Source organism: Chiloscyllium plagiosum, unplaced genomic scaffold, assembly GCF_037043375.1.
Source record: "Chiloscyllium plagiosum isolate Xiang-an unplaced genomic scaffold, Cpla_swu_hap1 HiC_scaffold_22, whole genome shotgun sequence".
Lineage (NCBI taxonomy): Eukaryota > Metazoa > Chordata > Chondrichthyes > Orectolobiformes > Hemiscylliidae > Chiloscyllium > Chiloscyllium plagiosum.
In genome coordinates this window covers 55,832,022-55,855,415 of record NW_028270160.1, presented here as the reverse complement: position 1 = coordinate 55,855,415, position 23,394 = coordinate 55,832,022, and the positions used below count along the sequence as shown (strand labels likewise).

General features: G+C 44.8%; 1 protein-coding gene across 3 annotated transcripts in view; it reads right to left on the bottom strand.

Annotated features, from left to right (window-relative positions):
- The window catches only part of LOC122561037 (protein bicaudal C homolog 1-like), a 277,035-nt gene that overhangs the window by 68,685 nt on the left and 184,956 nt on the right, over window positions 1-23,394 (bottom strand). For all 3 annotated transcript variants that reach the window (XM_043712353.2, XM_043712352.2, XM_043712354.2), the window contains exon 4: window positions 463-542. In XM_043712353.2, coding sequence (XP_043568288.2) covers window positions 463-542 — 80 coding nt within the window. The remainder of the gene's footprint in view (window positions 1-462; window positions 543-23,394) is intronic.

Sequence of the window (23,394 nt, the reverse complement as noted above, 5' to 3'; positions counted from 1 at the left end):
ATCCCAACACACTGACCGTTACCGATGCCAACGCACTGACCGTTACCAATGCACTGACCGTTAACGATCCCAACACTGACCGTTAATGATCCCAATGCAATGACCGTTACTGCTCCCAATGCACGAACTGTTATCGATCCCAATGCACTGACCGTTATCCCTCCCAATGCACTGACCGTTGCTGATTCTAATGCACCGACCGTGACCGATCCCAATGCAATGACCGTGACCAATCCCAATGCACAGACTATTAATGATTTTCATTATACTGACCAATACTCCGCTCATTACATCTACAGCTCAATGCACTGACCATCAAGCTGACTAAACAAAATGCTGTCACTAGGCGATATTACACCTGACACTACCTTCTCAAGGGCAGTAGGATCCTGGCCTCACTAGGGAAGCTTACGCCCCATATAGAACTGAAATTAGTCAGTGAATTATGATGCTCTGCTTTACCTTTGTGTCTAGAACGGACATGATTTTGTCTTTTGCTTCCTTCACGTTTTCTTTCTTTCCACCAACTTTGATGTGGGGATCTGCACAAAAGCACAAGAGAAAACCAAACATGAGAAACATGCCATTTGGATCGGAACTGAACCTGGAGTCACAGAACCAAAGAGGTTTCTACGTCAACAAACACAATAATGAAAATAACTTGTTAGTGAATAGTCAACAATTCTAACACTCATCGAGGTTACATTACTTTGGTTAGGCCTACAGCAGATGGGCAAACAATTGGTTTTTGAGAATATCCCTCATACATAGATAAGGTGAGTGGCAGGTACCTTTTCTCTAGTCTTGAAAGACTACAGGACAGATTTTTAAGGACAGAGGAGAAAAATAAAAAAAAACATGGAGTAATTTTCTTTTCCCCACAAAGTGGTTCGTGTGTGGAATGAACTTCCAGAGGAAGTGGTGGAGGGGATACAGTTACATTGTTTAAAAGACATTTAGATAAGTACATGAATAAGAAAGGCTTGGAGAGAGATGGGGCCAAGTGCAGGCATGTGGGACTAGTTTAGTTTGGGATTAGGGTCCAGTGGGACTGGTTGGACCAAGTGTTTCTTTCCATGCTGTATGACTCTAAACCACAAAGAGTGTTAGCAATCACTGGAGCAAGGCAAGGAGCATGAACGAGTATTGTTATAAAAGGCTTGGATGAAGATGTGGAAGGGTGGGTTAGTACGTTTGCCGATGACACAAAGGTTGGTAGAGTGGTGGATAGTGTGGAGGACTGTTGTACGTTGCAACAGGACATTGACAGGATGCAGAGCTGGACTGAGAAGTGGCAGATGGAGGTCAACTTGGAAAACTGTGAAGTGATTCACTTTGGAAGGTTGAACATGAATGCAGAATACAGGGTTAAAGGCAGGATTCTTGGCAGTGTGGAGTCCACGTCCATAGATCCCTGAAAGCTGCCACCCAGGTTAATAGGATTGTTAAGAAGGCATTTGGTGTGTTGGCTTTCATTAGCAGGGGAATTGAGTTTAAGAGCCGTGAGGTTATGCTGCAGCTCTACAGAGCCCTAAATAGATCACACTTGGAATATTGTGTTCAGTTTTGGTCATCTCATTGTAGGCAGGATGTGGAAGCTTTAGAGAGAGTGAAGAGGAGATTTATCAGGTTGCTGCCTGGACTAGGGGGCATGTCTTATGAAGAATGGGTGAGGGAGCTAGGGCTTTTCTTTTGAAGCAAAGGATGCGAGGTGACTTGATAAAGGTGTGTAAGACAAGGAGAGGCATAGATAGAGTGGTTTGCCACAGACTTTTTCCTAGGTTGGAAATGGTTATCACAAAGAAGCATAATTTTAAGGTGATTTGAAGAAGGTTTAGGGGAGATATCAGAGGTCGGTTCCTTACACAGAGAGTGGTGGATGGGTGGAATGCATTAGGGGCATTTAAGTGACTCTTAGATAGGCACATGGAAGGTACTAAAACAAAGGGTATATAGGTTAGTGTGATCTTAGAACAGGATAAAAGTTGGCACAACATTGAGGACTGAAGGGTCTGGACTGTGCTATACTGTTCTATGTTGTATGATTATTGCTGAAGTAAAGAATGATTTAATTTGGAGCAGGGAGTGAGTTGTGGAGCAATGTGAATTGTCTTTAGCACTATTTACACTCATGTCAGGAGAATAATTGTTGAAGAGCCAAAGTCTGAGAGTCAGGAATGTGACACTGAATTATTCCTAAAGGATTTTATTTCAATATTCCACAAACAGTCCTTGCAGAACAGTACAGATCAACGTCTTCTTCCCAGCAAAGTCAGAATCTCCAAACTGCAACTTAAGGGTCTAACTAATTGTCATAATTTATCACGTATTGACTGTGTACTTGGAGGAGACTGTATTTGACATACAAGCTAATTTGTGGCTTCTTGCCCGCTCATTACTAGGATCTTGGCAAGTACTTTAGCGTTGGAAATCTCTTGTTGATCTCTGTGGATTGGAGCATTATTGTCTGTTGCCAGCACTTCCTATGGTCAGGCCTTGCAATTAATGAAGAGTTACTCAAAGAATCTTCATGCAGGAAATGACCATAATTCATCAGTGTTGTTCCCCTTTTAAATACTGGGTCCCAGAAGAACCGTCGGAGATATCCGAGGTATATTCACTGCCAAAAATCCTTTTCATTGGGCTTGGTCTACTGATGCCAAGTGGGAAATGTGATGAGGATGTATAATTTATATATATGTTAACATCACTTTTTGGAAAATGAATTTTACCGTAAATGCAGATGAATATGGCTCAACTCAGTGAAAGTTTTATAAAATAAGATTACAGTTGAGTCAATTTCACAAGGTTCAGTTGCGAGAAACAAGGTTGTCTATGTGTCCAAAGCCTACAGTTCCCCTATCACAGTTAACTGACTACCTCTTTAATAATGAAGGGTCATGACCTGCACAGTTCTACCTGGAGTCCATTCCATGGGTGACAATCTTAACATTTTCTTTATCCTGTTGAACTGAGGCTACTCTGACCTAGTATTGTGGTTTACTTTGGTGCATTATAGAGCCGCAACTCAGTCAGCTATCCAGGACTGAACAGCCCCAGTTTCTTTCGCTAACAGTACTCTCCTGATGCTGGGATCAGGCCCTTGGCTGTTCTCGATACTTAGCGCAGAGCATCATTCAATTTCTTCTGCCATTGTGGCCAATATCAGCTCACCTAATCATGCTGCAGTTTGAAAATGTATCATTTCCAACATATACCTACTGACTGTCTAATACCCAGTAGAGGTCAGTATGTTTTGTTTTTACACATAGGTAGGTGCTTATGCTCTGGGACCTGTAATCCAAAGAGTTCGAGGAATATTTCAGAAACCTACACTGGAGAATTAATAAATAAATCTGGAACAAAAGGCTAACATCATCAGCTGTGAAGCTACTGGATCATCATATCTTTAAAATCCATTCAGTTCACCCCGTGCTTTAGGAAAGGAAATCTGTTGTCCTTGTCCACATTGGCCTACTCATGATTCCAGACCAACTGTAATGTGATGGGTGGCCCCCTGAAATGGTTGGATAAGTTATTTCAGTTGAATACAAGGCAGCAGCTCATCACCACCTTCTCAGGAGCAATTAGGGAGAGCAGTAAAGGCTGGTGTTATCAGAGACCCACATAACCTATGGATAAAGCAAAAGTAAGAAAACCGATGGTAGAACTCACCGATGCATCTTTCAACATCACTATCTGCTCCAGACAACTTTGCACACTCTCCTTCTGTTCATTAACATTTTCATTGCCCTCATTCTATCCATTTTAGTAAGATTCTCTACAGCTCCTTTTGGAGATCCAGGATATCAACCTCCAAAACTCTGTTCCTGTGATTGTATCCTTAGGAGGCCAGCATTGAGGAAGACGGCTTTCAGTTTATCACTTTGATTCAATAACTCCTGGGCTCAGCTCTCCCATATTTTATCTTCCCACCTCACCTGAAATGTCAACTACTGGAAACAAATCAATGCATATAGTAAGACCAGATTACTACCATGTGAAACCAGGAGGCTGGAGATAGATCAGAATAGCTACGCTGATGGCTTTCAGGTTTGCTCCTGAGGTTGTCTGTATTGTAGTACCCGCTGCTGATTTAGGATGAACATGTCAGTGTTTGCCCCGATTAACACATTTCACCCCTCCCTTGAACAGTCAGTTAGCTAAAATATCTGCATTACTGCACTGACAGACATTTCAATTTTCCAATAAAGGTGAATTGTATTAAAGAGCAGATTAGACTCAAAGGCAAGTTTTATGAGCCTGACATTTTGTCAGCAAAGTGATCATTCTTGTATGTGGCTTTTAAAATGCAGTTAATAATTTCTACATGGCGCATGGATGAGTGTGCCTGTCCAAGGGTGGGTGGGTGAGTGAGTGAGAGAGAGTGTGAGTGTGAGTGAGTAAGTGTGTGTGTAAGTGTGTGTGAGAGAGTGTATGAGAGAAGAGAATGAGTGAATCTGTGTGTGAGAGAGTGTGTGTGTGTCAGTGGGTGTGAGTGAGTGTGTGTGCGCGATTGAGTGGATGTCTGTGTGTCTCTGTGGGTGAGAGATTGTGTGTGTGTGTGTGTGTGTGTGTGTGTGTGTGTGTGTGTGAGTGAGTGAGTGAGTGAGTGAGAGAGAGAGAGAGAACATCTGTGTGGGTCTGCGGGGAGGGATCATGAGCCGGAGGGACTGAGACTGGGGTGGTGCTGAGTTATCATTTAACTAATAATAAATACATTGTTAAGATAGCCAAATTTTAATGGGATGATACTAAAAATAAAGAAAATAATGAGTGGAGGATCAATCCTTTTCTGCTATTTTCACATTTTGTCACTTTTATTGGCCAATTAGATAAGGTTTTCTGGAGTACTCTCTTGATATGATAACACTGTGGTAAATAACTGTGTGTGTCTTTCAGCTCATCTACAAAACAAGTGTTAGGTTAATTGGGATTATATCCCTATTTCAATCCCATCTGCTATTCAAACAAGACAACTCAAAATACTGGGAATGCACGAATTGTATGATTGTGTATTACAGTGATGCGGGTTAACCTGAGCTGCTGCCTTTTACAATGTAATTCTGTTCGCCGAGCTGGGAATTTGTGTTGCAGACGTTTCGTCCCCTGTCTAGGTGACATCCTCAGTGCTTGGGAGCCTCCTGTGAAGCGCTTCTGTGATGTTTCCTCTGGCATTTATAGTGATTTGTATCTGCCCCTTCCGGTTGTCAGTTCCAGCTTCCAAATCTTCTCACAAACTTTTACAATGTAAGCACGGTGGGACACCTTTCTTGGTAACGTGGAAGCAGTGACAGTCACACAATCAAACCCATCACACCAGTGAGGGAAACAGCAAGCTGCTGGCCTTTTCAATTTAAGGCAATGTGAAATCTGCTGGAACCTTTGCAAACAACGCTGATTTTCAATAAGTTTCGGATTTTTTTTCCTTGATTGCCTAAGAACTGACAGACTCAGTGACAGACTCTGAGGACTTGCCGGTGTTTTCCTGACATTGAAATATATGCCTTTCCAAGATCCAGTTCTGATTGTCCTGCTGTAGGAAGGATATTATGAAACTAGAGGGAGTTCGGAAAAGATTTACCGGGGTATGAAAGGATTTGGTTATAAAGACAGGCTGGATAGGTTGGGACTTTTCTCACTAGAGTGTAGGAAGTTAAGAGGTAACCTTATAGAAGTTTATAACATCATGGGGGGTATTGATACAGTAAATGGTAGGTGTCTTTTCCCTAGGGTGGTGGATTTCAAGACCAGGCGGCATATTTTTAGGTTGAGAGGGGAGATTCAAAAAAGACACAAAAGGCAAATGTTCTCCACAGAGGATGCTTTGCATGTGGATTGAGGAAGTGGTGGATGTGAGTATAGTTACAAGGTTTAAAAGACATTTCGATAAATACATGAATAGGAAAGCTTTCATAATAATAGAAGCAAGAGTAGGTCATTTGGCCTGTCAAGCCTGTTCTGCCATTCAATAAGATCATTGCTGATCTACCCATCATCTCAGCTCCTCCACCCTGCATTATCCCCATAACCCTTAATTCCCCGACCATGCAAAAACCCATCTTAAATATTAATATTTAATTAAGCTGATTCTGTTGCTTCCTTGGGCAGAGAATTCCATAGATTCACTCATCTCTGGGAAAAGCAGTTCCTCCTTGTCTCTGTCCTAAATCTATTCCCCCTAATCTGGAAGCCATGTCCCCTATCCTAGTCTCACCCAACAGCGGCAACAACTTGCCTGCCTCTATCTTATCCATCCCTTTCATAATTTTATATGTTCCTATAAGATTTCCTATCTTTCTTCTAAATTCTAGCGAGTACATTCCCAGGCGGCTCAACCTTTCCTCATAGGGTAACCCCCTCATCTTCGGAACCAACCTGATGAACCTCCTCTGCACCACCTCCAAAGCCAATGTATCCTTCCTCAAGTAAGGAGACCAGAACTGCGCACAATACTCCAGATTGGTGAAAGGAAGGGCTGCAGACGCTGGAGATCAAAGTCAAAAAGTGTGGTGCTTGAAAAGCACAGTCAGTCAGATGGCATCCGAAGAGCAGGCCAGTCGATTTTTCGAGCATAGGCTTTTCATCATTCCTGATGAAGAGTTCATGCTCGAAACGTCGACTCTCCGGCTCCTCAGAAACTGCCTGACTTGGCTGTGCTTTTCAAGCACCACACCTCTTGACTTTGATCTCCAGCATCTGCAGCCCTTCCTTTCTCCAATCTGGTACGGCTTCACCCAAACCTTGTACAATTGCAGCAGAACCTCCTTGCTCTTAAATTCAATCCCTCCAGCAATGAAAGCCAATATTCCGTTTACCTTCCTGATTACCTGTTGCGCCTGCAAAACACTTACGATTCACGTACAAGCACTCCTAAGTTCCTCTGTACGACAGCACGCTGCAATCTTTGGAGGGATATGGGCCAGAGGTGGGACTAGTTTAGTTTGGGATTATGAAATGGTTGAACCGAAGGGTCTGTATCTGTGCTGTATGATTCACTGAATAAGTAATCCCAGAGGAGCCAGGCAGCACAATAGGCTGGACACTTTTCATATTGTTTCCTGGGACATAAGCATCACTAGCAAGGCCAGCAGTCTTTAGCTTCCCTTAAAGAGGTGAAGGTTAGCTACTTTCTTGAACCTGTAGGAACACCAACAGCGCTGGTAGAAGCTCCAACATTCCCATCCAGCAACAGTGAAAGAATTGTGATACATTTCGAAGTCAGGGTGGTTTTTACCTGGAGATGTATTAAAGTTGGTGGGTGTTCTCATGTCTCTGCTGGGCCTGCCCTTCTAGGTGGGAAGAGGTCAGGATTTAGAACTTGCTGCTGAGGGGCTTTGATGATTCGCTGCAGAGTATCTTGTGGATAGTAAACACTGCCACTTTAGTAGAGGCTGGAGTCAATGTTTCTAGATGTGGTGCCAATGAAGCCGCTGTTTTGCCCTGGGTAGTGTCGAGCTTCTTCAGTGTTCTTGGATCTGCAATTGTAGGGAGTGTACCATCACACTCCTGATTGTGCCTTAGAGATGGTGGTTAGCCTTTGGGAGTCAGATGTTACCTACTACAGGATTCCTAACTTAGCCTACTCTTGTAGCCACTGTGTTCACGTGGCTGGTCCAGTTCACTTTCTGGTCAATGTTAACCCCCAGGAATTTAATACTGGGAGTTTCAGTGATAGTAATGTCACTGAAGGTAAAAAAAACAATGGTGAGAATCACTCTTGCTGCATACGGTCGATACCTGGCACTTGAGTGGTGCAAATATTTCTTGCTATTCATCAGCTAAATCTGGATATTGTTTAGGCCTTGCTAAGGAAACAAACTGCTTCAATATTGGAGGATGCGCAAGTGGTGCTGAACACTGTGAAACTATTAGCAAACATCCCCATTTCTGACCTTATGAAGAAACAGCTGAAGATGGTTGGGATTAGGACATTCACCCTGAGGAACACGTGTAGAGATGTCCTGGAGCTGAGATGACTGAGCTCTAACATCCATAACCATCTCCCTTTATTCTCCCTATGTCTGCTGGGTTTCCTCAGAGTGCTCTGGTTTCCTCCCACAGTCCAAAGATGTTTAGATTAGGTGGATCGGCCATGCTAAATTGTCCATAAGTGTTCAGGGATGTGTAGCCATGGGAAATGCAAGGTTGAGTATGGGTAACATGCTCTTCAGAAGTCAGCGTGGACTCGATGGGCCGAATGGCCAGCTTCCACACTGTAGGGATTCTACAATTCCTGGGATGAAGGAATTGTCCAATGGTGGTTAGATTGAGTGGACTGGGTCTATATTCTTTGGAATTTAGATGATTGTTTGCATTGAACAATCCAAAATTCCTGAGAAACTTGACAGTGCGGATGCAGGAAGGATCGCTTACGCTGCATAATCTAGATCCAAGTCTCCAGATAGGGGCCATTTAGGGATGAGACGAGCAATTTCTTCAAATAAAATGTTGTCAATCCTAGAAATCTTGGTCTTCATCACTGAGCACATTCAAGGCAGAGAGTAATGGATTTTTGGATAATAAAGAACCAAGATATGGGAATAATGTGGAAAGGTGGTGTGGAAGTGGACGATCAGCTTAATTATCTTAAGAGTATAAGAAATAGAAACTGGCGTATACCTTGGGCTGGGTTGGGCTGGTGCTGGGTTGGACTGGTTTGGGTTGGGTTGGGTTGGGTTGGGCTTGTTTCACCATCCAACATGATCATGGCCAATCTCAAGCTTCGACTGGACTTTCCTATCCTCTATGCAGGTCCCTCATTTCCCTGAGACACTATCGATCTCAGCTTCAAATATATTCAATGATGGAGCACCCATTTGGGAGTGGAGAATTGAAGAGTGTGGTGCTGGAAAAACACAGCAGGTCAGGCAATATCCGAGGAGCTGGAGAATCGAAGTTTCAGGCATCAGGCCTTCACCAGGAATGAGGCTTGTGGGCCAAGGAGCTGAGAGACAAATGGGAAGAGGGTGGGGCTGGGGGGGGAAAGGAAGTTGGGATGTGATAGGTAGATGAAGGTGGGGGTGAAAGTGATAGGTCGGAAAGGAGGGTGGAGCAGATAGGTGGGATGGAAGATGGACAGGTAGGACCGTTCAAGAGGGTGGTGCCAAGTTGGAAGGTTGGGACTGCGATAAGGTGGGGGGAGAGGAACTGGGAAAACTGGTGAAATCCACATTGATCCTGTGTAGTTGCAGGGTCCCAAGATGGAAGATGAGGCGTTCTTACTCCAGGCATCGGATGTTAGGGTTTGGCAATGGAGGATGCCCAGGACCTGCATGTCCTTGGTGGAGTGGGAGGGGGAGTTGAAGTGTTCAGCCACAGGGCGGTGAGGTTGGTCAGTGCAGGTGTACCAGAGCTGAAACGATCCACAAGTTGGCATCCTGTCTCCCCGATGTAGAAGAGATGACATTGGGTGCAATGGATGCAGTAGATGATGTGTATGGAAGTACAGGCAAATTTCTGTCAGATGTGGAAGGATCCTTTGAGGCCTTGGATGGAGGTGAGGGAGGAGATGTGGGTACAGGTTTTGCACTTCTTGCGATGTCAGGAGAAGGGCCTGGGAGGGGAGGGTGGGTTGGTGGGGGTGTGTGGACCTGACAAGGGAGTCATGGAGGGAATGGTCTCTCCGAACGCTGATAGGGGTGGGGAGGGAAATATATCCCTGGTGGTGGGGTCTGTTTGTAGGCGATGGAAATGGTGAAGGTTGATGCAGTGTATCCAAAGGTTAGTGGGGTGTAAGGTGAGGACTGGGGTGGGGAGAGGGGGGTTCTGTCCCTTGTTGATAAAGGGCTTATGCCTGAAACATCGATTCTCCTGCTTCTCGGATGTTGCCTGACTGACTGTGCTTTTCCAGCATCACACTCTTTGACTTTGATCTTCAGCATCTGCAGTCCTCGCTTTCTCCTCAGGTGGAGAATTCCCAAGAATCAAGAGAAGAAAATTCTCATCTCGACTTGCAACATTGTCTTGAAGAGTTGAAGAGTCCAACTCCTGCTTCTACTTCGCACATGTCTTGGACCTCACAAGTGGAGAAGTTCTTATTTTCATCACCAATAACGTTAAAGGCTGTTTGGAAAGCATTCAATTCAAAGTCACTTAACTCAAATGATCTGACTATTGATACATTTTGCCAAATAATTTCTACTTTGTTGTATTATGTACCTCGCTTCACTAAATATTATTGGATAAGGGCTCTTGTGGGGCAGTATTACAGTCCATACCTCTTGAGGCATGAGGCCTAGGTTTAAGTCCAACCTGCTGCAGGGGTTGTCATTACATCTCTGGACAGGTTGATAACATACAATCAAACTACTGGAAAATTCAATTTTTTGGTGCAGGATCCAGCTTCGAACCATCACAAGCAGACGTTAATGATACTGCACAAGCATAACAGGGAAACTTTCCCATATGACTTGTACAGGAACCAATTCTAGGTGACATCATGTTGAAATGATGGAGAATCCAGCTTTAAAACAAATGAAATTCTCTGCTCTAGTTATATTGACCAGACTGAACCTACAGGCATCTGGTTACTATTAATGGCAAGTATTTGAAAACAGCTTTGTTTATGTCTTTGCGCACACGTTGCTATGACAACAGCATGTGAAGGACTAGCTGATCTCCAGCTCCTGGGTAGGCCGGGGTCTGTTCCTCCGAAGTTTTGTTGCCACGATGATGTGCTGTTGAATCTGGCCTATCCCGTTTCGTTCATTGCTTAGGGCCTCCAGAGGGGAGAGCAATCTCCCTGATCTGAGCTGTTTCGAATGTGAACTTGAGGCTGCTGCTGACCTTACAGAGGGGTCGGGTTAGCAAGATCGGGTCGACCTCGAGGGAAATGACAGGCTTCCTTCTTAACACTTTGAGCTACGAGAAACAACACTCGCCGTGATATTGCACCTTTCATGTGTGCTGACATTATGCACCCCATGTGTGCACAGCAAGCCCCTCACAGACAGCCTCGTGATAATCTGCTTTCAAGTGATGCTGGGCATTTGTGCTGACCCTGTGCTTGGAAACCTTGACAATTGCAGCTCTAGCCACTTGACTGAAATCAGGCAATGACATTTATATTCCTCCCTCCCCTCCACTCAAGTCCATCAATTAGTTCAAGAGAGGTAAAGTGAAAGTCAGTCCAAACTGTGTAGTCCCATTCACCAAAGTACGACAGGGGTCTGCTTCACTGCAAACAAGATAAAGCTGCTTTGATAAGGAAAACATTGGTTACTGTGCAACCACAAGTGATCATTACACAATGTCCCAGGGGAACAAGCTGTATCTTCAGTGCTTGTGTACTATCTACAGTGTCGACTCGTACCAGATACCAGTCTGTGCAGCTGCTGCACAAAGTTCAAACATTGCACCGTTGGTCATTTTGTGCAATGTTTTCAGAATCTATGAAACAAAAATCGGAGACTGCAAAATAATCTTTAACTCACTCCGGTGGCCAACTTTAGACAATGGTCAATTCACAGTGACAGTATTCACGGAAACCTGAGTAACTATCACCAACAGGTAAACCGCTCCCATTTAAGTTCAAGCAGTTTTAGAAAACAAAGCAGGTGAAAACTAAATGTAGAAAGGAAAGAATATGCGTATGAAAGCACACAGCAACTCAGATGTCCAGTTGGCAGCAACTCGTCACTAACTTGTATAATTCATTTTTGGGGGTTTCATCCACTCCAGGCCTTCACCTGGACCTCAACAGCCAGAGACGTCACACACAAAAAAAGCCCACAATCCGATATGTCAAAGACTGACAAGGGTTGGGCAGGGTGAGCGAGTTGAAGACTTTCTAATAGAGCTCCCATGGCATAAGGTGCCAATCTTGGGGCAGCCCCAAGTTCCTTCACAGAGTTACCACCTTTACTTCCGAATGTAAAAGTGTTACCCCGTGTATTTAAGTCCTTTTATGTCCTCACACTCTCCCTACCCATACAACTCCTGTGGCTATCTCCCTGCCTCTCCCTTTCTGAATCTCTGCCATAAACAGAAGCCAGGTTTTCCACTGCCTAGGCCTCATATTCTATAGATCTGTCTAAATGCCTCTGCTTCTATCTTCATAAGTTTAAGCCTTTGGCTGCCCTTTGTTGGTTTTCCGTTCATTTTCTAAACATGAAGCCTTTGGGATGTTTCACTATGTTAACACTAAGTGATTGTTAACTGCACCTTTCTTTTTCCAAACAGTCGACTGCCAAGTCAAGACTTGTCCATTAGTGATAGACAAGTGGCATGGTGGCTCAGTGGCTAGCACTGCTGCCTCACAGCGACAGGGACCCGGGTTCGTGTCCGTGTGGGTTTCCTCCAGGTACTCTGGTTTCCTCCCACATCCCAAAGATGTACAAGTTAGGTGAATTGGCCATGCTAAATTGCCCATAGTGTTCAAGGTTAGGTGCATTAGTCTGGGGAAGTGGAGAACAACAGAGTAGGGGAATGAGTCTGGGTGAGTTACTCTTCAGAGGATCGGTGTGGACTTGTTGGGCCGAAGGGCCTGTTTCCACACTGCAGGGATTCTATGATTCCAATAAGTGCTGGGCTATCGTAGGCTTTATGAAGGTAGCAAGATATTGTTGCAGACATGTCTTGGAAAAATTACCCAGGCTGCAAGTCACAAACATGACAATATGTCACAGAGTGCTTTTTGATTTGCTCAAGTTCCATCGACTAGGCTGCCTGATCTGAAAACTTAATTCATAAAATGATAAACAGATTAAAACCAAGCTAACAATCCATAGAAAATACATAGATGGTTCTGGATCCGGATAGATCTCTGGTTTTAGGATGTAAAAGAGGAAAAGTTCCAGAAGATTTCTGGTCTTGGAGTTAAATTCATCAAAGGGTCCTTCTCCCAAACAGTGACATAGCCTCCCTCCCCCTCACGGTCTGAATCCTGTGATACAGACACCAGAATGAGAAAACAGCTCCAAGAGAGTAAGTCATTTACTTAGAGAACGTTCATGAGAATGAAAGAAAGATGTTTACAATGTATGTCTTTCCTCTAAGCTATGTCATGGGGATTAATTATATTCATTCTGTTGATTCTCTTCCCACTCAATAACTCTGGTGTCCCTCCTATTGTTTATCTACATGGTTGTTCCTAGACAAAAAATAGTGTCTCACAGGCACACCTAACTCTACCCATCTCTTTCTACAAACCCACTATTGCTAGATTATCACACTCTTAGTTTGAAATCCGGTACCCGGATGAATAAAAATTTCCTCCGATTAAATATTAAAAAGACGGAAATCATTGTCTATGGTCCCCATTATGAACTCAAGTCCCTAGCTATCATTTTCACTGACCTATATTGGCTCCTAGTTCAGCAGTTCCTTCATTTGAATATTCCATCCTTGTGGGAGAAAGTGTGGATTGCAGATGCTGGAGATCAGAGTCGAGAATGTGGTGCTGGAAAAGCACAGCAGGTCAGGCAGCATCCGAGGATCAATGTTCCAGCCTCACCCCTGATGAAGGGCTTATGCTCAAAATGTCGATTCTCCTGCTCCTCAGATACTGCCTGACCTGCTGTGCTTTCCAAGCACCACTCTCTTGACTACTCTCTCCTTGTATTCAACTCTCCCAACTTTGTAATCTGCTCCAGCCCCACAACCCTGACAGATTTCTGCATTCCACTAATGCTTGCCTCGTCTTCCTCCCATGCCATCCTTCCCAACTTCGTCATCCCATTCATTACCTTTGCCGTCTCCCAGTTACCCAACACCTTGGCATGCCCCTTGCCAACACACTGTGACCTAGTGACCAATCATTCACAATCTTGTTCGCTGCCAGCCCCCAATCCCAAACCCTTGCCACCTCAATCGTTGTTCGTGAAATGCTGCTCAGGGCCTAGAGCAGGTCAGAGCGTGTGGGTGAGGGAGGCTATGATGAGAGGGGCGAGAGGAGCAAGGGCTTTTTTTTAAAATATTCATTCACAGGATTTATTGCCCAACCTTAGATAGCAGTTAAGAGTCAACCTCTCTGTTGTAGGTCTGGAGTCACATGTAGGCCAGACCAGGTAAGGATGGCAGTTTCCTTTCCTAAAGGACATTAGTGAACCAGATGGAATTTTCCAACAATCAACAATGGTCATAATTTGACTCTTAACTCCACATTCCTTTTTAAATTGAATTCATATTTCACCATCTGCTCTGATAGGATTCGAACCCAGATCCCAAATCATTACCTGGGTCATGAGATAAATAATCTAGTGATCGTACTACTGGGCCATTCACTCCCGCTAAAGATCAAAAGGGAGGGGGAGCAAGGGAGGTGAGGGCTTAGGAGGGAGCAGGAAGTGAGGCGGTGAGGGATCTGAAGAGGAGTAGTCAGTCGGATGGATGGTGGATGTACAACAAGGACATTAGTGGAGGGTCTAACTGCCTGAAAATGGCGGGGCAAAATGGATGGGACTCTAGAGAACATGTATAACCACGTGACCAGCAGCAAGCACAGGCTTTTAACTGCTCCAACACTGGTCACTATCACTTAGCTATGTACAACCCAATATTTGGAATACATCTGGACTCAGCTTTCCTCCTTAAAACATTAAACTTTGGTCAGGCTATCAGTCATCTGTCCTCACGTCTCCTTACATGGCCCGCAGTCAGATTTAGTTTATAATGCTCCTGTGAAGCACCTTGGGATGTTGAAGGTGCTATAGAAATAGACCTTGTTGTTGCTGCCATTAAAGGGAGACGGTGACATAGTGGTTTTGTCGCTGGATGAGTATCACAGAGGACCAGGGTTGATGTGCTTAGGACACAAATCTCGCCGTACAGCTGATGTAATTAAAATTCAATTCATGAAAAAAGTCCAGAATCATAAACATGATTTATTAAAGGTGCCATCTGCCTATGAACTGTCCCAGAAATCTAGCTGGTTCACCCATGTCCTTTAGGGAAGGAAATCTGCCATCCTTAACTGGTCTGGCCTACATGTGACTCCAGACCCGCAGCAATATGGTTGACTCTTGACTGCTCTCTGAAATGCTCGAGCGAGTCGGTCTGTTTGAGGGAATTGGGGACAGATAACAACATCCCATGGAAGAATTTTCCACAGTGCCAAGTAACATCTCCTCTGATTCAATGTGTGGCGTGCCCGGGGAAATTGGTTCGCATATTTCATCAAAACTCAAGGCCTAAGGTTAGAAAACCACACTCCAAATTATCTTCCAGTGTCACTGGCATTTAGCATATGGGAGGGAAACAAACGAGCTGTGAACTTGTGAATGGGACTTCAGTCTGGGTGTTTAACTGGGATATACAAAGGGAATTCAATGGTGGCGCAATTCATGTACACTGTGTCATGTCATCAGCAAACTACTGTCATTTAGTCTTTTTATCAATGCCCAAGTATCTTGGCTGAAGCAGAAAACTGAAAACAGCAGCTTAGAATAATTAAACTACTTGGGGAGCCATAAACCTCTGACCAGAGGTTCTACACCCATGTTCCTTCTAATTATTATTTTTTTTTAAATTCATTCACGGGATGAGGGTGACGCTGGCTAGATTAGATTAGATTAGATTACATTACAGTGTGGAAGCAGGCCCTTCGGCCCAACAAGTCCACACCGACCCGCCGAAGCGCAACCCACCCATACCCCTACATTTACTCCTTACCTAACACTACGGGCAATTTAGCATGGCCAATTCACCTGACCTGCACATCCTTGGACTGTGGGAGGAAACCGGAGCACCCGGAGGAAACCCACGCAGACATGGGGAGAACGTGCAAACTCCACACAGTCAGTCGCCTGAAGCGGGAATTGAACCCGGGTCTCTGGCGCTGTGAGGCAGCAGTGCTAACCACTGTGCCACCGTCCCGGTTAAACACCCAGACTGAAGTCCCATTCACAAATTCACAGCTCGTTTGTTTCCCTCCCATATGCTAAATGCCAGTGACACTGGAAGATAATTTGGAGTGTGGTTTTCTAACCTTAGGCTGGCTAATTTATTGTTCATCCCTAATTGCCCAGAGGGCAGTTGAGAGTCAACCACATTGCTGTGGGCTTGGAGTCACATGTAGGCCAGACCAGGTAAACACGGCAGTTCTGCTGCAGGAACCTCATAGGGCAGTACACAGCAGCTTCCAGAGGTGAGAGGCAATGTGTCAGCATGGTGATGGGTGTGTGTGGAACCTCGGAGCGGCTATGCAGTGGGCAGCTTCCAGGGAACATTGGACTGTAGCTGTTACTCAAAAGTGAGATCATCTTTCTCAATACGTGGCACATTGAAAGCATCTGATTTCACAAACTGGAGTCCATTAGGAAATTCCAAGGCATCTGCCAGGCTTCTGTTCATCTGAGGACAGCACTCCCAGTTATTCGCAAACTATTTATATTCTGTACTTGTTCCCTAGCTCTCGATATAACATCTCCTGACTTAGTCTATCTCGGGCTCGCTTATTGCTGAAACCCACATTTGTGCCTTAGTTATCTCCAGACCTGACCATTTCAATGCAGTCCTGGCAATCTGCCATATTCTGCCTTCGGTAAACATTGCCACTCATGACACACCTCATATCACATCTCATCCACCCCCACCACCTTGCTGATCTCCATTGACTCTCTGTTCAACAACACCTCAACATTAAACTTCTTACCCTTGTTTGCAAATCTGCTTATTGCCACACTTTCTCTATCCCTGTTATCTCCTCCATCTGCACCAGACTTGGAGATATTTCCATTTAATGAATTCTAGCTTTCTTGTCCCGGATTTTAATTGCTCCACTGTTGGTGGTTGCGCCTCACCTCAGAAGCTGGAGTACCCTCCCTATGCCCCTTGTCTTTTCTAATTCACCATCCACTTCAAGATACTCCTCAAAACCCACTATGTTACGGTTCCTATGAATCACTGAGGTATTTTATTGCACTACAGAGGGACAGAAGTGTTGGGATGTAGAAATAGCCATTCAGCCCATCAAGTACTTTATAACTATATCATATAGCTGCTTATTATCACAGCTATTGTTAATTTATTCTGCTGGCATGCAGTGAGGGGTTATATTATCTGCAAAGATAGCAGCTGTTCCCTTTGGTTAAATCTTCCCTTAAAAGAGCAACATACAATCTAAGGTAGAACATGTCAAATTGGAAGAGGTTTAATTTTGACAGTAAAATTGAACCAAAGATTCACGGGAAAATGTGGAACAGAACCATGGGTGGTCTTTCAACAGGACAGGCCTCACATACAGGCTGCGTATTTTCCCACAAGAGGGAAAGATAAAGGAACCAAACCAAACCAAATGCAAAGCTCTTGATGACAAGAAGACTGCTTTTGGACTGTCTTTCTTGCTGCTGGATTGGGTGAATCATATAAAGGCAGCATGATGGTGCATCTCCAGGGTTTTGAAGAGCCTGCTGAGGGTTGCCAAAGTCTCCATAACATCTAGGAGCACTGCTGCCCAGTAAACTACAATGTCAGTCCCTAGTTTAAGCTTATGATCTTCAAGTATTCCTCTTCCCTATTTGATAAAGCCAGCTGAGGGAGGTTAAAGGCAATGATGAGTTTCACCATCGACGCCTCTGTTGAGAAGAGGAGCTTCGGAAAGTGATTTCCTGTTTCCAGGATCTTGCAGTTGGTCCTATTTGATGAAGGATGTGGTGCTGTGCTGCCGGCGCTGGTTGGGAGAGCACCTTAGTTTCCCATCTTGGAAAGGTGGGAGGTCCAGCTTCCCATTTGCTTCAGTAAAGGAGTGGACACATGACCCAGCACTCAGTTTCTGAATGAGGGAGCGCAGACAGGGAGTCACCTGCACAGTGAAGCTCAGTGACTGAGGTTGGAGTGGCTTCACCGTTGGCTGGGAGATGGGTTGGTGACCAGTTTCCCATCTATCCTGTGGATTATTTTGATCTGCCTGGAGGTGAGATGCAGGATTGCATTGAGGAAAATGGAGAAGACGGTGTCATTGCCTGGCTCCACAGAATGCCTAAAGTGCAGAAGCAGGCGATTCGGCCCATTGAGTCTGCACTGAAGAGCAGTCCACCTGCACCCACATCCCCTCCCCAATCCTATACCTATAACCCTATATTTCCCATGGCTAAGCCACCTAGCCTGCACATGCCTGGACACTATGGGTCATTTAGCTTGGCCAATCCACCTGACCTACATCTCTTTGGACTGTGGGAGGAAACCCACGCAGACATGGGGGAGAATGTGCAAATTCCACATGGACAGTCGCCCGAAGGTGGAATTGAACCCAGGTCCCTGGTGCCATGAGGCAGCAATGCTGACGATTGAGTCCATAGATTGAACCTTGTCTCCACTGAGCTATTGTGGTTCCATTGGTGAACATCGCTGATTACATGTCATCATGGAGGAGGCAGAGATTGGTGATGAGTTTCTGATGGGGATACTTCACAATTCCTAACAGTGACATAGGCTTTCGTGTAGTGAAAGGAGAATCACGTAGAGTGCTTTGTGTTTGCTTCCTGCATCGAACAGCAGCAACAGCACATTGGTGGTGTCTCTTGATGGGCACCAATACACTGGAAGGAGTTCCTCAGCCACAGGGAGGAGGCGGTTGAAGAGGATCTGTTCAATGACCTGCTGCCAGGAGAGTGTCCTTCTGTTGTGTTATGGAATTTCGGTACAGAGTCCATCTACAACCAAAGGCCTTGTTGCTTCTCAACATTTGAATGGTTTCTCCCTCACTTCAGACAGGACAGCAGTAGCAGGACTGAGCTGGATAGGGACAGTTGAGCACGTGCAAATAGACGAGTGAGGCCAGAGATTGTCCTACCTGAAGAGAAGGGGGAATAATGGATGAGATCTATGGGAGACTGTCTTGACTCGTCAACAATTAAGGTTGTTAAGGGGTCAATTAACGATCCCTTAAGGGCCTTCACATGCCACCAGCCTGATTACCTGCCTTCTCGGTTGGTGAGTAAAGTGGTTGGCTTTCCTAAGCCAGGGGGACCTGAGGTTTGACTCTGACATGGAGATATCTCTTCAGATTGTCTCAGTGTGGACTATTCAGAAGAACGAATGGTGAGCAAGGAGGGTGGAATCTGAAAATCACATCCCTGCTCTCACTTCTCCCCCTACAGCCCCCTGACCATGAGGTCCCCACCTCAACAGGATATAAAAAAACCTAACTTACTTTTTCACCTTTGGATCTCCTCTGGACCAGACCTCTACCAGCAGTGTTTGGGGACCTAGGGGTTCCTGACCTCTGACTGACCTCAGAGTGCCTGACTGGGTGAGAAAACCTCCCCTTTGCACTGCCCATCAACTCCTAATGAGTTGCTGTGTGTTCAGGACAGGGAGTTACTCGCAGGTTGAGGGTGGTGTGTAAGTCACCACATTAATATCAAATAAAGCAGTGCTTATTCTTTCGATTAGGTCCTGTGCCCATTGGTCATTTTTGCCAACCCAATCATGTAGTTTCCTGGAAGAGAGAGCAGGGACCACTTTGCAATTGGTCCGAAAGTGGATTTTAGAGTTGACCAGGTGCTATGGGCCTGGAGGTTTATGGAGGTGATAGGTAAGAATCATCTTGTGGAGATGGTAGTATTTGAGATGGTCGATGTCAATTTTCCCATGGCCCCTCAGTGTTTGGGGGCCAGGTTGATGGCTGATTGGAAACAATGATGATTGCCTCAGGAGGCAACACAAGGGGTCAGGCTGCGAGGGACAAGGCCATCCCTGAGGTTCCTTCCTCAAACAGTGAGGTGGCTAAGCGAGTCTGTAGCTTTGGTGTTGCCAAGCGGTGTCTTGTTGCTGGAAGGAGGTTGGTTATGATGTGTCCTGCACAGGAGGATGCTTTTGGGAGTTCGCTTCCTCTCTTCCTCCCTTGCTTATCACGCCCTTCTAGAGATTCACATCCTTCCCCACCTCCAGATGGTGGCATCAAAATCTCCAAGGGGAATCAGTGTGCTGAGGCTGGGGCTCAACACTACGCAAGGTCGGTATATAATTCTGTGATGATGTTGTCACTTTAAAAGGTTATTTTGTCATGATTTGCAAGGGGTTTACATGGGCTCCCTCAAGCACGTCAGTATCCAGAGGGAGTTCCAGAGCTGTGGCCATGTTTTACAGAGTTCCCCAGTTAGACAGAGTGCGGCATTTCATGGGGAGTGAGGCAGCACTTCTCAAGGACATGTGGAAATGTGTCATTTCACACTGAAATCACAAAATAGCAACGACTTAGCTAACAAACAGCACATGGCACTGAAAATTTTGCTCTTCACGGTTCAACAGGTTTAAAGCATCCGTGGAATTCTCCCCACAGAGGGAAAAACATGGAGGGAGGTGGAAATATTTTGTCCCAAGTGAGCTTGAACTTTTACCCAAATATTGACTGAAAATTCCTGCACTTATTGATATGCATCACTACACGCACATGGGGTCCTGCGAGATTCGACTTGTAACAGGCTGGGGTGGGGTGGGGGGTGGGGGGTGGGAAGGAGGGGAGTGGGAGAATGACTGTATACACTTCCCGACCAAATTTAGACTCTTGTGTAATCCAAAGTAAATCACACCTTCAATTATCTAAGGGAGGCTCGCACTCACCACTGCATTGGGAATTCATTTGCTTTCTGACTGCTTCTTGATTTAAGTCCAGCATTTCTTCACGAAAGATATTCGCAAGCAACTAAATCCATCAAGGTCCACTTTTAGACTTAACAGAGCTCTGCTTACTGAGAATTAGAAAATTTCTGACCCCTACATATTGCTAGGATATATTTTGTGGTTAATGTTTTGTTTTTGCTTTTCTTTACCAAACTTATTTCTTTTTCCATTACTATTTAACTCAGATAAAGCAAAGGGACGTCTATATTTTGTACCCCTAGAACTGACCTTTTCCTGTATCTAAACTTACCATGAATAGCTAGTCTATTGGTGACTGTGTAGGGAACAGACATGAATTCATTAGGATAACTCTGTCAAATCATAACACAAGGGTCACCTTTCAACCGATTATGTTAATATTGTTGGTGGTTTCCCCCCTCCTGAGGGGAGAGATGGTAGTGTCATGGTAATAAGTGGCAAGAGTGTGGTGCTGGAAAAGCACAGCAGGTCAGGCAGCATCCGAGAAGCAGGAGAATCGACATTTATGGGCGGCACGGTGACACAGTGGTTAGCACTGCTGCCTCACAGCGCCAGAGACCCGGGTTCAATTCCCGCCTCAGGCGACTGACTGTGTGGAGTTTGCACATTCTCCCCGTGTCTGCGTGGGTTTCCTCCCACAGTCCAAAGATGTGCAGGTCAGGTGAATTGGCCATGCTAAATTGCCCGTAGTGTTAGGTAAGGGGTAAATATAGGGGTATGGGTGGGTTGCGCTTCGGCGGGTCGGTGTGGACTTGTTGGGCCGAAGGGCCTATTTCCACACTGTAATGTAATCTAATCTAAGGCCTTCATTAGGGCTTCCTGATGAAAGGCTTATGCCCAAAATGTCGATTCTCCTGCTCCTCGGATGCTGCCTGGCTTGCTGTGCTTTTCCAGCACCACACTCTCGACTCTGGTCTCCAGCATCTGCTGCCCTCACTTTCTCCTGTCATGGTAATAACACTAGACCAGCGATCCAGAGAACCCATGCAAAAGCTCCAGGGATGTGTTCCAAATCCACAACTGCACCTGGTGGTATTTAATTTCCATTAATCCATCTGCTATTATCTAATGATGGTGACTATCAAACAATCATCGATAACCATCTGGTTCACTAATGTCACTTAGGGTAAAAGGAAAACTGCCATCCTTATCTGGTCTGGGTTACACGTGACACCAGACCCAACTTGATTCTGAACTGTCCTTTGAAATGACCTAGCTGAACAATCAGGTCAAAGGGCAATGAGGAAAGAGCAACAAACATCAGCCCTGCCAGCAGTACCCACATCTCACAGAAGATTTACTTTTACAAAAAGGAAACATTGGGCCAAATCTTATTAACCCAGTGTCATTCTGCATTCCTCTTTTCAAATACAACTCCAATTACTTTTTAAATGTTACTCCATTATCTGACTCAATAACATCATTCAGTTAAAGCAACCAGTGTTCTTATAAACCCCCGTAGTGAAATTCATCTTCTAACCTCCCCCTTCATGTTGTGTATACTAATTGCATGTCTCTTGACTAATCAATGCGTCATGTGGAACAATTTATGTTTTACTATTAAGCCTCAAAATGTCTTTCAGACTTTTCAAGTCCCACAAATATGTAGTTTTTGAAGCCTTGTGCTCTCTTGTTTAAAAACAAACACTGGTCACATATTTCATACATGCATGCGCTAAAACATTTTACAGCCTTTGGAATGTCATCAATACTGAAATGTAGGGGATCATATTACCAATTTGTACACATGATCCCACAGATGGCAGTATAATGTTGATCTGTTTTTGAGTTCTGGGATACATATAAGACAGAGCATCAGGAGATCACTCTCTCAGGGTGATTCTGAAATGGTGCTGAGAGATTTTTATGCCTACTTGAGGCAGGCAGACGGGTTAATGTCTGACTTAAAGGGTGGTGCCTCTGACAGTGCAACGCTCGCTCTTCAGAACTGGTGTGTCTGTGTGGAACTATGCTCAGGTCCTTGTACAGGAATGTGAATGCATGATTTCCTACAGCAGAGCAAGACAGAACTACCTCAACTGAGCCACAGCTGATGACATCCTCCCAGCCTCTGTTCCCAGGGACAGGATTAATACCACAACGTGAATACCAAATAGTTATGTTTAGTTATGTTAGGCAGATGAAGATAAATTATTTCCACTGGTTGAGGATGCTAAAAGTACGGAGTGTAGTCTAAAATTAACACCAGGCTGTTCAGGAGAGATGTTCATAAGCTGGAGGTTTGGAACTCTCTTCCACAAACGGCAGTGAGCACTAGATCAGTTGTTAATTTTAAATCTGAGATAGATAAATTGTTAAGAAAATGTTCAAAGAGATATGAGTAGAGGGCAGCTTGTCAGAGTTAGGCCATGGATCAGCCATGATCTCATTGAGTGGTGGAACAGGCTGAATGGCCTACTTCTGTTCTTATGTTTCATTTCAGCCCAAGACAGTCTTAGCTTTTTCACCTCGAAGACTCAAATTGCAGTATGCTTAATAATGAAATGTGAGCATGGGAATGGAGATCTGTGACTTCCTTAGATTGTGTAGGAGATGTAGACACAGGAGTCTAAAAGAGTCAGAGAATCAGAATGGGCTGTATAGACACCAACACCCCTGTTGGATGATACTATCATCCTTTACAGAGATCAGTCAGACAGCCATCTACCTCAGTAAGGACAGGATTGAGATAAAATGCAAAATGCAAGGTCAACAGAAATATTTAATACTTCACTTTTGATTTGGAAACCATCATATTTGTAAGTGAATGATATAGTTCCAGGTCAAAGCTGTAGCGACAGGTAGCACTGCTTCAGTGTTCATTCGACAATCCTGAGCACCAATCTAGCC